The 19118-nt window shown below is 39.7% G+C and overlaps 1 protein-coding gene across 1 annotated transcript; it reads right to left on the reverse strand.

Annotated features, from left to right (window-relative positions):
* Positions 1-1283: 1283 nt before the first annotated feature.
* Positions 1284-16540, reverse strand: LOC122780086 (calpain-5-like). Its single transcript, XM_044042870.1, has 13 exons — positions 16295-16540; positions 13912-14100; positions 12958-13092; positions 12113-12321; positions 11341-11533; positions 11073-11263; positions 10723-10800; positions 10447-10642; positions 10238-10360; positions 2903-3105; positions 2290-2411; positions 2061-2197; positions 1284-1789 (listed from the first exon to the last, which is right to left on the reverse strand). Exons 2-13 carry the CDS (start codon positions 14074-14076, stop codon positions 1607-1609), a joined length of 1935 nt encoding a protein of 644 aa, XP_043898805.1. The 5' UTR covers positions 14077-14100; positions 16295-16540; the 3' UTR covers positions 1284-1606.
* Between the last annotated feature and the right edge of the window lie 2578 nt (positions 16541-19118).

Below are 19118 nucleotides of genomic sequence, written 5' to 3' on the forward strand. Positions count from 1 at the left end.
GCACACGGTCAGAAGACAACAAGCCTCGTTACCATTAATTAGACTTGCTATCACAAGATAACACGCCATTATCTCGTGATATGACGAGATTATTATTCTGTGATCGCAAGATAACACAATGAAATATGTTTTTATGGAGAGTCTCTGGGCAGATTGTAGAAGCACTGAGAACAGGATCCTCCCACAAACTCATCCCTGTACAGACGTTATCTGTTTGTCAGTCATTTCCCATGTAGCACCCCTCTCTCTGTGTGTGTGTGTGTGTGTGTGTTGCACTAGAAGATGCCTCACCTGTGTCGTCCACCTTAACTGTGAGGTGCGGGGTCGCTGCTCTGTCATGTCGTACCCCCGCTGTGCACCAAATGTACAGAAGATGAAGGAGTGATGTAAGGCGGGAGGATGCGGCAGAAAACCATGCATGTAAAACAAACTATACACTGTATCTCATCTCCACATAGGTTAAGATTGTTAGGATATGTATGTATGTAAATCTGATGGGACCCTTCGCTCCCTCCCTCCCCAGAATTATGTAACTTAAAATGACAATATTCAGGTTGCTCTATGGTATGTATCAATAAATGTTTTGCACCCTGGAAATCAAAAGAAGACAAAAAAAGAACCACAACAACACACACACACGCCGTCTGTGCACTCCTGGATCCAGCTCTCGTGTTCACTGGACGCTCCTTCATCTGGACACATGCAGCACTCTGTGTGCGGGACCACACAGTCTGTCCTGTTCGTACATGTAGGTGTGCGTGTGTTCCTGTCAGCGGCCCTGGGATGTCTCGCCGTCTGCCCCGTGTGTGTACAGGTCTGAACTATGAGCACAAAGGTGCATTTTGGGACAAGAGACACTGTTTTCTGTGGTTGCGCCTGTACATTCCTATCTTCTGAATGTGTAAACCTGTACACGTGGTGTGAAAATTCCTCTATTAATGTGTATCAAGAGAATGGAACAAAGACAAAAAATGTTACTTTTTAAATTATTATTATCATTATTATTATTATTATTATTATTACTCTTATTATTGTCTAGCTTTGTAAAACTGCTGATCCATCTGGCATACCTCAGCAGGCCTTTCCCCCATCTTTGAAAAAGGACAAATGGTTGACGAGGGGGATTACGGTTTTGGATAAACTATTTTTAATTGTGGTTGAAGCAATAGACTTTTTGAACTTTGAATTGTGCATGGCTGTGTCTTGAGTGTAAAAAAAAAAAAATCAAACAAAATATTGCAGTTTGGGAACTGGACTGAAATAAAAAGAGGAAGAAAACCAGATATGTGCCATGAGCTTGTAGGCTTTTATAATTATTTTTGCTTTTTTGGTCATTTATGATTTTGCATATTGTCAATATTCATGAGAACGGAACATGGATGTGTGAACAGGAAGAGAAGATGAATTTAAACAAGTTGTACATACTGCATAGTCATTTTCTCTTAATAATACCAATGGTAAACAGTTTATAAATATACACATGATACAGTAAGACTATATTACTCACAGTATATATGAGAGGAATGATTTGCAAATATCAAGATAAAAGAAATAGAAAACAAACAAAAAAAGGAACAGGAAGCGACATTCAGTCTGTCTGACGGGGTCACATGGCGGTCAGCTGAGTCGAGGTGACGATCCTGAGGCTGATGGCACCGGGCATCTCGTCGGCCATCTGCCGGCCTCGCTTCCTCAGCTGGAGCCTCTGAGGCTCGGCGGGGTCCTTCACCGAGCCGGACAGCATCACCTGACCCATGAACTCGTCCTTCACGGCGTTGCTGTTCCACACCTGAGCAAGAGCAGGTAAGACCAGTTTTTAGGGTTAGGGTAAGTTTGTGTCTGTGTCTGTGTGTGTGTGTGTGTTCCTGTATTTGCTGCTGTATGAGGACCAACAGTTGTATAAACCATACAAAGTGAGGACATTTTGGCTGGTCCTCACTTATTTAAATGGCGTTTTCAGTGTTAAGACCTGGTTTTAGGGTTAGAATGGGAATGCGTTATGTCCCCGGTAAGATATAAAGCTTATGCATGTGTATTAGATATGCTGGTTGCCATCTTACCTCCACAGTTATGGGCTTTCTAGGTTTCTTCCTGTAGAAAATGCCGCTGGTGGTGAACTCTGGCTCTAAGGTGTCCCTCTTGATGGTGGACTTCACTGACCGACCCTCACAGGTTATGATCACATAAGGGTCGGCACCTGCATGAGAACGTGTGAAGATGCTGCATGTTACAGTAGAAACACACTGGTGACATGTCGTAGGAAGGACGGAGGGCAACGTGGCCCCTCACCTCCTGCGCTGTCCTGATTCTGCAGTCCTTCAGCTCCATGGACGTAGACATGAGTCACAGCTTGTGGGTATCCGAGGAATGAACTCCAGCATTTGACCTTTGGCTTGTCCTCCGTCAGCTCCCTGTGAGGATTGAGAGGACAATATAACCCCATACTCTGATTGATGCTGAGGTCAGACTACACATTAGGTTGACCTTGTTAAAATGAAAGGAGCGCCAGTGTGATGTTATGTCTGTCTTGTACGCTTGGACTCGTTATAGCTTAAACGACCTGTGAGAAAAATGTTACTAGATCCTGAGTTTCAACTTACTGGAACGCCAGAAATCAAGCTAAATATTGCAAAACAAAGTTTTTTGGCCAAAAACAGCAATGGGAGCATGATGGTCATTTCTACGTGATTTAATGAGAACAGACTATCACCGTTATGAGTCATATTTTATAGCCTCCACTTTCCAAAACACTCATTTGTGTGCTTTTCTTGGACATTATTCATCCACCGGTGGCCTGAAATTGAACAGGCGGAGAAAAGCGATGTCCTCACTTTTCCTCAAGTGAGAGGAAAAGGCCTGATAACTGGAAGATGTGTGAACGTTAATCCTGTCACAGCCGTACCTGCAGCCTGAGTCCACATCAGTAAAAACTCGGATCATGTAATCCCCCAGCGTCAGAGGTTTGAAGGTGGTGGGGATGATGACGTAGCGGCCTTGCTGCAGCGTGCACCTCATGAACACTGTCCGAGCGTTGATGTAGGTGGACGTGGCCACACTCTGCTGTGTCAGGATGTCGTGCATCCGGTATTTCCTGTTCAGCTCCACCTGGACAAGAAAAAAAACAAAACATCTGGTATTTACCAAGTTTGTTTGTTTTTTCAATGTGGCACGAGGGCCTCCTGCTCCAATTATTACAGAAAAACCTACGACATCGTCAAAACAATGTACCTTAACAATAAGTGTGCAGTCAAAAATGATAATGAACTGATACGAAAATCCACTAAAATTAATATTCCAATCCCAGCTCAACAACAGCTATTCTCTGTATTTAATACTCATAATATGTGTGTTTGTACAGATATTGTACATATTGTATATAGTGTAAATAAGAGTTACCATGACGATAAAGACCCCTTTGATTAGATTTGACCTCCAGTCCAGCAGGTGGCAGCATTTCCCACTGGTGGTGGGCTTTTTTTTCTTTGTTTTACCAAAAATATTTTGAAATAACAACAATTTCACCTGCCATTTTTCTTTTATTTGTCCAGCGAGGACATGAACGCTGATTAATTACAGGTGGAGCTGCTCCTGCACAAAGACACACTGATTTAAAAGCCTTTGTGTACTTTCCATGACTTGGTACATTCCACTCCTCCCCTCTGAGTCGATCTATTTGGAATGTTCCACTTCCTCTGTCGGAGGCGGAGCTTCTTCTACGCAGAGACAGCAGCGGTAACTAACGCGTGGACAAACGTGTGGTAACTGCTGCAAAATGACGCACACATGTCTTAGATTCTCTGTTGACGCTCTGTTCACATCCGACCACAGGTGTTCAGATTACACCTGCTAATGCTAACGTGACGTCACTGCTCCACAGCAGTGATAGTGAATGGTTGTGTGTGTGGCCCTGCGATGGACTGACGAACTGTCCAGGGTGTGCCCCACCTATCGCCCGATGTAGCTGAGATTGGCACCCCCCGCGACCCTCTGGTGGAGGATAAAGTGGTAGATGATGGATGGATGGATGGATGGATATTAAACTGTCTATCTGTTTGAGCTTCACACTGGTGGCCACACAACATGCCAACACAACTTCATGATCTGATGAAGGAGATCAGCTGATTAAAGTGATTCTAATGTTTGAAAGAATGTTTGAGAATGTTTAACACTCAAGAACACCAAGAAATTCACTCTCTGATCATCTGCAGAAATAGCTTAGTCCATTAGTCTGAGGTTGTTGGTTCAAGTCTTATGATAACCACCAAGTGACTGTTCTCAATTCTCAAAATTCTGACCTGGACGAGAAAGTTAAGTACACCAAGTAAGTCAGAGAATCATCATCAGCATGAATGGCTCACACCATCAGAAGCAGTCTTGGAGGGCTGAGGTTGTTAGTTCAACTCTTGCAATCAACTGAACGTCCTCCATCTTTAGAACTTCAAACCAACATAAGAATTTAAAAATACCAGCAACATGTTGTTCTGCAGGTCAGTAAGAATAGCTCGTGCTGGAAGAGTAAGACTTGTACCTCAAAGGTTATGAGTTCAAGTCTTATGGTGAACTGTTTGAGTGCGACGTTCAAAGTAAACAGTCAAAAGCTCTAAGAGAACCTGAAGAACAGAACCTGCAGGTAGCTCAGTGGACAAGAATGCTGCTTTGAAGTCTGGAGGTCATAGGTTCAGTTCTTGTGAGGACCAGGACATTTTAAAGGTCAACATCCAAAGTGAAGATTGAAATGGGACCGAAAGTCCTAAATACAGCAGGATTTGGTGGTGCAGTGGTTTTGTTCACAACCATAGGAATGTGTGAGTTACAAGGTGAGCGGTTCGATTCCGCAGCCTTGCAGGTTCCATTCCGCAGCCTTGCAGGGGCGGGGCAGGTTGCAAGAGGTGAGGTCGGAGCAGGGGCAAGGCAGAGGTAGTAAGGTGAGGAGAGGAGGGGCAGGTGAGGTTGGAGCAGGGGCAGGGCAGGTAGTAAGGGAGGAGAGGAGGGGCAGGTGAGGGGAGCAGGGGCAGGGCAGGTGGTGAGGTGAGGTGAAGAAGGGGAGGGAGAGGAGAGGAGGAGCAGGGTAGGTAGTGAGGGGTGAGGAGAGAAGAGGTAAAGAAGGGCAGGGAGTGAGAGGAGGGCAGGGCAGGGAGTGAGGAGTGGAAGGGGTCAAAGGTCAAGTACTTTATATTACACTTTGCAGCAAAAGGTAACCACATTAAGACACTTAGGTGGTGGTGGCCTTCGGCCACCACCAACTGTCTTAATGTGGATTTATACAGTTGGCCTGGGGTGGGGCCGCCCACCACACAGGCAACTGTCTTGCTTGTTGTGACACTCTGTGTGACTTAGCCAGATGACACATGCTGACCACCGGGTTCGGGTGGGGGTGGGGTGGGGGATACACCCACCCACACACTCAGGGTTGGGGTTGGTCACCTGTTGTGCTGCCTTGTGGAGTCCAGGAAGCTTGACCAGGGGGGTACGACGCACTCGGGGTTGGTCACGTGGTGCGCTGTGTGGTTGTGTCAGTGAGCAAGAGGTTAGGTTCTGTTCCAGTGAACACCTGCAGTGTTGGGAAGTGAACCTGCCACCTCACTGTTGAGACACAACCTTGTTGGTTTGGAACAAAGCCACCACGCCACTGAAGCCGCCTTCGTCTAAGATTGCTGTCTGCTTATAATCTTGAGTTTGGATGTGGAGCTTTAAAAGCAGCTGCTCCTCACAAGAACTGAACCTATGACTTCAGGACTTCACAGCAGCGTTCTTGTCCACTGAGCTACCTGCTCTTCACAGTTCTTCAGTTTCTTTTAGAGCTTTTGACTGTTTACTTTGAACACTGAACTCAAACACTTGAGTTGATCATAAGATTTGAACCAACAACCTCAGACATACAAGTCCTTGTTCTTCCAGCAGGAGCTATTCTTACTGAGTAACAGAAGAATACGTTGCTGGTATTTTTAACTTCTTATTTTGGTCTGAAGTTTGAAAGTAGTGCAGAAGTTTAGTTGACAGTAAGAGTTGAACTCACAACCTCAGAGACACAAGCCATCATCAGATGGACTGAGCTATTTGTGCTGATGATGTTAAAGTAAATTTCTTTGTATTTCTTAAGTTTCTCATCCATTATTATTTTAAATTTGGCAGTTGTTAGAACCTGAAAGATGGCAAGGTAGGTTCCACAACAGCGGGGTTGTCCCAGTCCAGCAGTCGACAGGCTCTGGTCCACAACCACAGAACTGCTCTGAACATTAATTATTCAGGAGGTTTTGACTGGTAGTATTGAAAATAGGATTATAAAATGTGGTCGTCATCTCTGCCTCTGTCTCATGACACATGATCAGGTGACATACTATACTATGACTCTGTCTCAGACTCTGACACATGATCAGGTGACATACTATACTATGACTTTTTTTAAGTGATTTTGGACGACATACTATACTATGACTTTTTTAAGTGATTTTGGGCGACATACTAAACTATTACTTTTTATCTCATTTTGGAAGACATACAATAGTATGACTTTTTTGACCGATTTTGGACGACATACTATACCATGACTTTTTTGACATTTTACTATACTATGACTTTTTAAGTGATTTTAGAGCGACATACTATACTATGACTTTTAAGTGATTTTGGACATACTATACTATGACATTTTGATTTTGACTGACATACTATACTATGACTTTTAATGATTTTGACATTTTACTATACTATGACGATTTTATACTATGTTTTTGCGACATACTATACTACGACTTTTTATTTTTATACTATACTATGACTTTTTAATGATTTTTGGACTGACATACTATACTATGACTTTTTAAGTGATTTTTAGACGACATACCATACTATGACTTTTTAGTGTAATTTTGCATGACATACTATACTATGACTTTTTGGTGATTTTGGACGACATACTATACTATGACTTTTTTGACTGATTTTGGACGACATACTATACTATGACTTTTTTGAATGATTTTGGACGACATACTATACTATGACTTTTTTGAATGATTTTAGACGACATACTATACTATGACTTTTTTTGACAGTCTATATTTGGACATTTTTGACACAAACATAATCCTGTGCTGCTACATGTAAATAATTCTCCAAATTGTTTATCTATTTTAAACAAATTCAACTCAACTGTGCTTATACTGTGATTGTCAAGTGAAATAATATTAAGAAAAAACAGTCTCATGTCTCATGACAGTAAACAACTGTGACATTTTACACACAACTTTTGAGATGAATCATCTATGTTTATACTTTTAAGATAAGAACGACAAGTGGATCCTTTCAGCAGCTTGATGAAGGGGAAGTGTTCGTCCAGCAGGTGGCAGCATTTCAATGAGAACATGAACATTGATTCATTTCAGATGGAGCTGCTCCTGCACAAAGCCACACTCATGTGAAGGCCATGGTTTACTTTCCGTGACTTGGTACATTCCACTGTTCCCCTCTGTGTGGATATATTTGGAATGTTCCACTTTGTGTTTATCAGGAGACAGAAGCAGGACGAGGACAGCGGAGACAAACATGTGGTCACTGCTGCCTAAATGATCCACACATTTCTTAGATGTTCTGTTGACGCTCTGTTCACACCTGCTGTTAAAATCCCCGTGATCCGATCACAGGTGTTCAGATTACACCTGCTAATGCTAATGTGACGTCACTGCTCCACATGTAAACACACACACCTTTCATTTCATTTCTCTTCACATACAAATGATGTTGTTTTCTGATTGTTACAGAAAGACAAAGAATCCAGGAAATGTTAATGTTATTGTTTTGGGCCCTAACACTAACCCTTGACTACCAGGACCAGCCCGAGGCATAAGTCAGGGTTCGTACAGAGCCTTGAAAGTCTGGAAAATGCTTGATTTTAAATATAGTGTTTACAAGGTTTGAAGTGCTTGAAATTTCCATTAAAAAGAACATAAATGTCAAATGTTTTTTTTGTTGTCCTAACACTAGCTTAAGCTTCCCTTCCCGATCACAGGTAGTCTTCTTCTTCTTGTCTGGTCACTTCCGGGTCACGGGGTCACGTAACTTGCATTACAAGTGATTTCAAACTTATTATCAAAATTGGATAAAACGGGAAACGCTTGGAAAAACGAGTCGTTATCTGTTTTTTCATTTTGATTTTGTAATCGAATATTGAAAAAGTTTTCGTTTTTTTATTTCTGGTTTTATTTTGAAAAATGAATGAACGAATGGTACACGGATTACCCTGACCTGTATTCACATGATTTGCTATTTTTCTTATTTTCTTTTCTTTTCTTATCTTTGTTTTGTATGATACAAAACATGATGGATGAGATAGGGTTTAAAATATTACCAAGCATCACTGCAATAGTGTTAGAATTATATAAACAAAAAGATGATTCACCAGATTTCTTATGTGTAACATAAGATGTGCCTGCAGAAGAGATAATATGGTCTGCTGCCCACATCTGTTCTTCTGCCCCCTGGTGGCAAAATGTAGATTTAAAAACTAAATTCCATTCAAGTGTGTTTTTTTCAGTGTTATATCAAGATCAGATTAAAAGGACGATAACTTGACACTTGACACAACATGTGTCGTCCATCACACAGAGGAGGAGGTCACATCTGAGACGCAGTGACTTTACATGACAAGGGTTCATTCAGGTTATGTTTTGAAGCTTGCAGCGGTTCAGCAGACCACATGCACACACAGCTGCCCTTGTTTAAGTCACAGGCCGCGCTCTTCGTATCACCAGCAGTTATTGCTCTCCAGACGTTGCCCCCTTTTTGGCAGCACTTGTGTCAGTATGACAAGAGTGTGCAGTGTGTGTTTGAACTTAGCCAGATCCCTGATGAGGAAATTGCTCTGCGAGGAATGTGATGTCACAGGGTGTCATGTGAATGTGAATGTGACAATCTGATAAAATGTTGTGTTGCCTGAGTTATCTGTATAATCTTGAGATGAAGTGATTTGAAATTCAAATGATATCTTGATAATCCATCATGATGTTGCAATAAAAAAACTATTCAGGATGACACACCATTTCAAAGTAAAAGTGCTCGTTTAGATATATAGCTCACAAAAACAAACATCACGATGGTGCAACAATCAATCTATAGATTGAAAAACACAGTAGACAAGCTTATATACCAGGGGTGTCAAACTCATATTAGTTCAGGGGCCACGTACTGTGCAATTTGATCTCAAGTGGGCCAGACCAGTAAAATAATAGCATAATAACCTACAAACAACAAGAACTCTTTGATGTTCAAAAGATATTAGAAACAACTGGACATTTCCCGAGATTTGATTTACCATTTATACATGTGCATTATTATAAGATCATAAGATACTGAGACTATAGTATTTCACATAAGGATTATTTTCCAATCAAATTTTCAGAAATTCATCCTGTGGGCCAGATCGGACCCTCTGGTGGGCCGTTTCTGGCCCGCGGGCTGTATGTTTAACGCCCCCTGTTATATACTATTAAATGTTAAATGTAATACATTAAATAATGTGATGAATATAACCTAGTGTATTATTATTATCATATTATTACGATTATTATTATTATTATTAATAATGTAAATGTGTGTGTTTTTGTGTTAAATGTATTAAAGATTTTTGTATCTATGTATTGAATAGAACATGTTTAAAATGATGCTGGAAATCAAAATGGTTGGATTTGACTTTCTATTCAAAATAATATTAGGTTAAACACAACTGCCTGTCAAGAAATGTTATATTTATGCACAAAAAGGTTTTAACTTTTAAAAATAGGGTCCCACAATAAAGTTTGGGAAACACTGTTACACGTTGTTACTCACTGAGATGTGTCCGATTCCACTGTTTCTCATCTTGAAACAATCAACTAAAGTATGTGCGTTCTACGATGTGATTCACTTGTTAAATGATTTGTTTTTGTTTCTGATAAACCTGTCAAGTTAAGTCTGTCTGACGTTAAAAAAAGGAAATATTCCAACAACTTTTGGTTGCCAAAGTTTTTGACCAAAATTGCAGCCAAAACCTGATGAAACGACTCTGTTTCCCCCAAAAGAAACAAATTCCTGAAAAATGCCTTTGACCCAGACGCTCCACCATTTTCCTCTCTAATGAACTCATCAGTTAGTTGTGCAACATTTCACAAACACTTCAAATCTTCTCCTGTCCCACGGTTCTTGGTGCTTACAGTGATTCAATTACTTTACTAAGACACGAGGCAAGTGATGGACACATTACCTTGAAGACACCAAACCCGACGGTTATATTTTCTCCTTGACCGACTTTTCTGTGGATCTTCATGTCCTTCTGTTGCAAGGAGATTAGAACTTCGTCGACCTCCTTTGTGACGTCAAACAAGTACTACAAAAGAAGAAGAGGCAGATGAGTGAGTGAACAGACACGAGCTTCAGCTCAGGTAACGATGTGAAGAGAAGGTGCGCTGGTACCTGTGGATTTTGCAGAAAGGTGCTCTTGTGGTTGGCGCAGCCACCGCAGCGGTTCAACAGCGGATCTGCGTTTTTTGTCCAGCTCCCAAAGTGCACAACCTCATTCCAGGTCTTATGAATACTAATGGCTGAAGTGTTGATGAGACGGCAAACGTCCGCCTCTGTGAAGAACTTGCACCAGTCGGCGAAAAACATCCTGAGGAGGAAAACAGAACATGTGTCACGACAGTGCACGTTGAAAGAGGAAGGTGGAATCGTAGGAACTTCACCACTGACCAGAACTCTCCGTCATCCTCCACTGTGATACCAAGGTTTCCTCTCTCTGTATCACCGACCTTTGACCATTCCTCAGAGCTGACGAATGACAAACACACACGTGAGCAGATGGAAAACTCTAATTTACAACACGATTAGGGACACAGACAATGTTGTTAGCCACTCCTACAATGACCTACGACCTTTGAGAAGAATTTTATTTAATGGCATTTTCAGAAGTGGAGAATGCTCATAATAGAAGAAGCAGCAGGAAGATTTGTCCTCTTTGCCCCCGAAGGTTCAACAATTGCCAGAGACTACAGCCTCTGTTCTCCAGCGAGTAACAAACGACCAAGGAAGACTAAATTCACCTGTCACTCCAGGCTCCATTCCACTCAGTCTTGCCCCATGGGTTCCTCATGCGGATCAGAGGGATAGTTTCGTTCTTAAAGTAGGCCAGAAGCCCGTGACCCAAACGCACCTTCTTCACCGCAGTTACGGAGTACGCGTGACCTTTCACCAGCCCGTTTGCCATCTTGTGCTCAATTTCGTGAGGTTCTGCCTGAAAGAAATTGCAAAAACGATGAGTACATCACGGCCTTCAGAAGAACGCACACACCTCGACAGGACGATTCAAACCTTGATGGAGCAGCTTATGATTCCTCCCCGATCGTAAACCTTCAGAAGATCCTCAAACAACTGCTCCTGTTTTTGCTGGTCTTTGTAGTAATCTCCCTCCTCCAGTCTGATGGCTTCAGCCACAGCTCCACTGAAATCCACCACTGCGTCGCCCGTGTTTCCCCCCTCCAGGGATTCATAGCAGCCAGAGAGTCTGGGCACAGACCACACGTGTTACCAAAATAAGACAATAGGAAATGTGTAATATTCAAGCAAACAACTGAGGGAATTCTGTGGATTTGTAATTCACAAAAATAAAGCACGATTTAAAAAGTTGATGTTTTGAGCACGTATAAAAGTATAGCAAGTGTTTAACCTTTGCCAGACCATACAGACCATAATGATAACAATCATCACTTCAAACATGTTGAGGATTATAGAGCCGTTAAATAAAGGTTTTCCCTTTTTTTGTTATCAGAAATGCAAATATCATATTGAGAAGACATGACATGATTCCTAAAATCTTATATAATATAATATAATATAATATAATATAATATAATATAGTATAGTATAGTATAATATAATATAATATAATATAATATAATATAATATAATATAATATAGTATAGTATAGTATAGTATAATATAATATAATATAATATAATATAATATAGTATAGTATAGTATAGTATAGTATAATATAATATAATATAATATAATATAATATAATATAATATAATATAGTATAGTATAGTATAATATAATGTATGTAAATGCATGCATTACTGACTTGGCATAGGCCTTTTCTAGCAGAGCGCTCCAGAATTCATTGTTGGTTTTTGAGTGACAGTAGATGAGCTCTCCGTTGATTGTAGGCAGCCGGTCGTCCACCACCACATCCAGCCACTCTCCGAAAACCCAGAACTGAAAATGAAAGATTCCCGCATAGTTTTCTGGATGTTTGGGATCCCATTCCTGCCCCTTCCAGTCAGGAATCACCTGGAAACAAAGACAATGTAAACATGTCACTGTGATAGTAGTGACATTTGCAGCTAAATGAAGTGCAGCGTATTTAATCCACTATAACACCATGATAATTGAACAAAATGTTATATATATATATATATATATATAGAGAGAGAGGGATATTAGATATATACATATTCTGCTCTGTGGCTTTATTTCAGAATGTAAATCCTGCTAAACTAAACTAAACTAAACTAAACTAAACTAGAATGGTTTGGTGTATTAATCTCACTTAGGTTTATAAGCACTTTTACCTGTATGTGTTCATGTCACTTAATATCAAGTTATGTTATTAATTCTGTTTTATTGTGATTTTTTGCTTGAATTAACTCCTCTTGACCAGTCCAGACGCTCATTGGCCTCCATGTAATTTGAGTTTGAGACCCTTGATTGAGACCCTTCATTAAAATGTCACAGTATATGAGTCCATGCACCAGCAAAAAAAACATCAGTCACTTCAACAAAGGAATTCAAATTTGCTGTCAATTGTAAGAAAACCCCTTGGGCAAATTCCTGTGCTGCTACCTTGAGTCAGCTTGTTTCTGCTGATGTACCTGCAGATAGACCATAGCTACAGCAGCAAACATACAGCAACACAAGTAAACTCACCTTCTTCCAGAGGTTTGGCTTTAAAGCCAGGCAGGAACAGGCAGCCACGAACCAGCAGTTTCCCACAACTCCCTGGTTCAGGTCGTGGGAGCTGATGCCCTCAACAAACAGATGGGGTTCATCAGTGCTTATTTCCTGCAATAGAAAAAGAAGTGGGAGGGAGTTATTACACAGAAGTGTCTTAATATACAGGTTTATAAATAGGGTTTCACTGGCCTTGACTGAAAACTTCCACAATAAATGTTTGTGACACGACTTTACATGTAGGTGATTTATAGACTTAACTATACACACCAGTGCTCTCTAATAGTATTGGAACAGCAAAAACACATTGAAGGATAAATATGAGACACAAGATGATGATTTCAGCTTTTACTTCCAGGTATTTACATCTGGATCTGATAGCACTATTTCAAACAGAACACAACATTTTTCAGTGAGCAAAAGTACTGGAACATGTGACTGACGGTTAGTGTGTTGCGTTGCCCACATTGTTTATTCAGTGGAAGGTTTTAGACCGGCCAAGTCAATCCTCACACTTAAACCCTATAGAGCACACATTTGACCTGCTAACGCGGAGACTGCAGGGAGTAAAGGCCCAGAACAAACTGAAGAATGCAAAGGTTTGGTGATGTCAGTGGGTCGCAGGCTGGATGCAGTGATTGAAACTAAATATTAAGTCTGATTCACTTTAATCCCTTTTAATGTCTATCTGCTCCAATACTTGATACTCTGATCCAGATGTAAATACCATCTTTTAATGTCAAACCCAAATGTTTTTAGTCTATGGCAAAAATAAAGGAACTGGCCTCACTGTTCCAATACTATAGGTCTATGAAGTTATTATATGATGTTAAATGAGAGCTGCATGTATCAAGGACACTTGAATTAATGCGCTCTCTTTATGAATAATTGCATTGACTGTTGGATGTTAATGACGAACGAGTCACTCACCCCTGGTCGTTTCCACACCACAATACCAGGAGGAGGTTTCCTAAAATACAGCGATGAATTGGTGGCTGGAAATTCTGGATCCTCAAACAGCGTCTTGTCCTTGATGCAGTTGTTCTTCAGCTCATTGTAGTGCTGGTTTTTGTACGGCGTAGCAGAGGAGAACATGGTCCAGATGCTGAAGCCTCACAGCTGCAGAATGATGACAGACACCGGATGTTTTATTTGCTGTTTGTGTTGCTTAGTGTATGTGGGCAGATTCTCCCTGTGGCCTCTGACACTATGTCTGCTGGACTGCATCATGTTAATGTGTGAACTGTTTATTTCCCACAACAGATTCTCCACTGACCCGGTCACCCCCTGATGACAATACATAAGATCAGAAGATTTGTCTTGTTTTTTTCATTTGTTGATTTCATTGAAAACATTCAACTTACACTTTTGTAAGAGCCCATTGGTACGGTGGCCTGGAAGTGCACACCAGTATTACAAAACTTGAAACAAATTTACAAATACAGAAACAAATTTACAAAACTTGAAACAAATTTATAAAACTTGGAAGCAAATTTATAAACTTAAAACAAATTTTACCAAACTAAAGCAAATTTACAAAGCTTCAAAACAATTTACAAATGCAGAAACAAATTTACAAAGCTTGAGCAGATTTACAAAGCTTGAAACAAATTTACAAATACAGAAACAAGCTTCGAAAACCGTTACAAAACTTGAAAACAAATTTACAAATGCAAACAAATTTACCGGCTTTGAAACAAATTTTAAATGCAAAACAAATTAATAAATACAAACAAATTACAAATACAGAAACAAATTTACAAAACTCGAAACAAATTTACAAAATGCAAAACACTTTTACAAAACAATTTTACATTTTCCAAAACAAATTTACAAAATGCGAAACAAATCAACTTTATTTGTTTTGGTATTTGTAAAAGTGTTTTGCATTTTGTAAATTTGTTTCGGAAAAATAATTACATTTTGAGTTTTATTAGGCCTATTTTCAAATTTGTACTTCAAACCACGTCTTTTGTGTTACATGTTGGTGTTTGAAACATCCCTGCTTAAGCTGAGACATGTGATCTCTTGCATAGAAGTAATAATTTAACTTGCAGCATAAAAGAAAATTGTGTAAGAGAATTGGACAATATATATTTTTTACATGTGTTGGAACAAACAAAGCAGCAATTGCCTTTTTTGAATAGTCACATAAACAAGTCTGTTCTTGTTCTCACTACTATTAGTAGGCTACTTATTTTAATAGTTATAAAAAGTTATATAGTTTGTAAAGCATGTAATGTTTAATAGCTATTTTACCTGCCATTATGTTCTTATGTTTTTTCTGCCATTATGAGCGAGCTGAATCAGTTTGAATCAGGTGTGTTGGAGCAGGGCAACATCTAAAACATGGTGTGTCCCTGGGGACCAGGATTGAGAAACACTGCTTTAATGCTCTGTGTATTGACAGCTTTACTAAGAGAAGCAGTAAATGTGTGTTGTTATCAAGCAGTGATGAACAGTTGTTTCCTCCAGAGAATACAGATATTTTAACCCTCGATCTTTATCCCCCTTTGGTCAGTCTGAGCCAATTCAGCATGTATGTCCCAGAAATAACACATTACAAATGGAATTGACAGGAAGCAGCTTTTGGCTGAGAGTTTGTTCTTCAGAAGAGATGAGGTGGAACAATAAGTGATTAAAGGTCTGGAGTAATAATATATTATATTATACATGAATGAGTCTATATTTAAACAGTTGCACAGCCACAAACTCCAAAGCAGAAGCTAACATACACAAAACTGCTTTGTTTTATTAGTTGTATACGAGTTGTATAGAAAGAAACCCAGCTCAGGTGACGTACCTGACTTTATCTCCCTCCTGTCAGAGCCACACCCCGGGCTGTGTTTGTTCTTTCATGTGTCGGACTTTATTCCCTGTCATTCTTTGACTGTTCAAATGTGATATTGTGAAGAGGAAATGTTGGTTTTTATTGTGCTGTGGAGACGGGGTTGTGAGCTTGTTGGTGCTTGGGAGTGAATGTTATCTGTTTGAGTGTTCCTGGCAAATGTGGTCAGGCAGGTTATTTTTGGTTATTTGCTCTTCTGTAAGTGGAACACAGGTCTGTGAAAAGTTTCATACACCATTTGTTGTTGTACGATATCTTTATCGGACAATGCCACGAGTGACCGGCGTGCACACGTACAAAGAGGTAACATTGAACACATTTAAAGTCCTCGTCAGTGAAAGAGAAGAAGAAAAACATCACTTATGTCTCATCTAAAGTGTTGATTGATGAAAGTACAATAAAGTGGAGCTGAGCATTTAAAGGCGACCTGAACTTGTACTTCAAGTGTTAAAAAGCAGCACTCACCTGTGCAGAGCTGACTTGTGGTTGTCGTGATTAAAGATTGTCCTGTGAAGCTTGTCCTGTGCGATGTGTTCAAATGGAACCTGCATTGGTTTTGTAACTTCCGTCCCGTAGAACAAACTGCATCTGTGACGCCCTTACTGAAACCCAAGATTCAACCTCTGGCTGCGAGGACTTCCCCTGAATACATTAACCCAAACTCTGGCTGAAAACTGGTCTGACGAGTGCCTCTCTGGAGCAGGAGGTGTTGTCCAAAGGCTGATATGTTGATTACAACAAGGAGGGAAGGGGAAAATGAAACTGAACACCTTCTGCCTCCAACCAAACAACTCCAAGGTAAAACAAGTGAGAACTTGCCCTGGTTACAACAAGAGCAATATTTCCCATATCTGTGCATAGCTTATTACAATTTGGCATGAAAAAGGTATGAACTGGTAAACTACAGTTCCTACTCCAGCCTTGAAGGGTGAGATGAAAGACATTCTGCAACGTCACCAATAGATGCTGCTAAATCCTACACTAGAAAAGAAAAGAAAAGAACTCTTTCACTTACTCCACGGTCAGTCATGTTGAACAAACATAGCGAATAAGCCATGTAAAATCCCTTTACTGTCAGTGATCTGTGTGATACGACACGCTGGCTCAACAATCACTTTGAGACAAAAAACAGACTCCAGCTAAGGTAAAGAACAAGGCCAGAGAGGAATGCCAGGATGAAGCCAACAGAAATAAGAGTAATAACAGCAAACAGTGATTCCGGGAGTTTACAGACAAGCTGAAGAAGAAATTTGAGCCATTTCTAAAAATAAAAGTCAATTATTTGGATTAAAGGAGACCAATGCAGGGTTTCTGAAAGTTCAAGAGTGTTTTTAATAAAAAGAAGACGGCAATTACTGTGTCAGAGTGCAGCAAAGCCCACTATTTAACCCTGGTGTCACTTTGACAGACGTCAGAGCATCCGGTAAATGCAGGGCGGCCAGACTGAGGCCTAAAACTATGTTCCTTCTTAGCTTTTACTGGACATTCATACATTGGTTTTCAAATAAATCAACTTGAGACTTGACTTTGAGTAAAATGAGTTGTTCTTTAGATTTTAGGCTCTGTTTAATTTTTAAGTTGATTACATGTTGTTTGCTTGATTCTTGGAAGACTGACTTTAGACTTGCTTGTGACTCGCACATGTGTGACTCACTCTCCTCTCTGTAAACATACTTTACAGGCTTGACTGCGGAAGAAGATTTAACGCTAATAAAAAGCTTGATAATAGAAAATGAGATGGAGGCTCATTTTCCCATAGACTCGCATTCAAATAGAATTCTTTTTGCAACTAGTGGAGTTGCCCCCTTGTGGCTATTCAGTATAATCTTACTTGAACACACTGAAACTGTGTTTGGATTCAATTAGATTTGGGTCTAATGTCAAAAAGGGTCAAAGAGACAAATATTTGTGAACATGAAACAATTTCTGTTAAATCTAGAAGGTGAGATTCAAAATTGATCCAGAGGATTGGAGGTGAAGAACATGTATGTGTATATATATATATATATATATATATATATATATACATAAAGAAATAAAAACTGACATTTTAAAGATTTTAAATTTCAACATCACTCAGTATATACACAGAGCTGAACAGCACCATCTTGTGGCCTTTTTGTGCTACTATGGCTCTGCCCAGTAAATCATGTAAATCACATGCTCACATGTTCATTTTGAGTTAAGAAAAACACTATGATGTTAGGACTGAAATATAATAGATAAAAAAAAATACATAGATAATAAGAGGTAACGTGGAGCTCAGTGCAGACAGAGTCTTCCATTAGGAGACAGGACAATATCACTGAAACAGAATAAGATTTATCCATTTTACCACCATCACAAAATGGACCAAGATCGATCAAATCTAAAATAATTTTGTAATAAAAAGTAATATTGTGGTTGTGAAAAGCCTAGTGACCCTAAACATATACTAATATATAATATGAATTATTATAATACAATGTATTTTCTTATGAGATAGAGTTGATTTTGTGTTATTGTGCATTTTGTCTGGTGGATTATCACTTTGTTTTGTGGTTATTTCACCTGCACAGTTAGTAATATTTGCTTTTTTGCCCCCAGAAAACCAACTAAGTCGGACAACTATTGACATTAACGCTGCATGAAAGTGTTTATAAATGTCAAATCATAGGACACACAGTCTGTAGCCAGTAGATAACAGGCCTTTCATATTGTATTGTACAGTATGTGTTGGTACAAAGCATCTATATGTTCAGATTTGCTGCAGTAGAGGGCGCTACAGCCAAATTGTTGTATTCAAGGCCCACTATGTCACATCCAGGGACATTACAGTGAAAATAAACATTTGGCACAAAATGCTGTAACAAACCTGCAATAAGACTATTTAAATATCCGTAATATTACAATAACTGACTAGATGCATGATTTTGATGTTTCCCTGATTTAAATAGTCAGCTCATCAGCAAGCACTGCACAAGCCTGATAACAAGCCATTTACATGTTTTAGAAACATCTAGAGAAACATGAAGAAAAGCATGTTTGTAATTATAATTCACTGGAACAGTCAGTCATGGGCTTGTTTTCATAAAAAAAACTGTTTTAATTCATAAAGCACATCGGTTTAGGGTGTAAATTAGTCAGAATAGTTTAAAAAGAGCACGGCATGTCAACATGATCATGTTTGGCCACTGCTGATGCGAGAAGCACTTCTGTTACCATGGTGATGATGACAACGGGGGTTTTGTGTTTTGACTATTTTCATCGTTTTAGGTGATTCAGCAGGCTTGTGTTGTATATGCACACG

The sequence above is a fragment of the Solea senegalensis genome, linkage group LG13 (genome assembly GCF_019176455.1).
Source record: "Solea senegalensis isolate Sse05_10M linkage group LG13, IFAPA_SoseM_1, whole genome shotgun sequence".
In the NCBI taxonomy this organism is placed as follows: domain Eukaryota; kingdom Metazoa; phylum Chordata; class Actinopteri; order Pleuronectiformes; family Soleidae; genus Solea; species Solea senegalensis.

What these genes read in the sequence shown, in the direction of transcription:
- LOC122780086 (XM_044042870.1), bottom strand. Translation starts at nt 14,076, where the DNA reads ATGTTCTCCTCTGCTACGCCGTACAAAAACCAGCACTACAATGAGCTG. An exon ending in GAGGATGACGGAGAGTTCTG is followed by an intron (nt 10,643 to 10,722) that starts GTCAGTGGTGAA and finishes TTTCCTCCTCAG; the next exon opens with GATGTTTTTCGCCGACTGGT. An exon ending in TCGGGTTTGGTGTCTTCAAG is followed by an intron (nt 3,106 to 10,237) that starts GTAATGTGTCCA and finishes TTTCTTGTCCAG; the next exon opens with GTGGAGCTGAACAGGAAATA.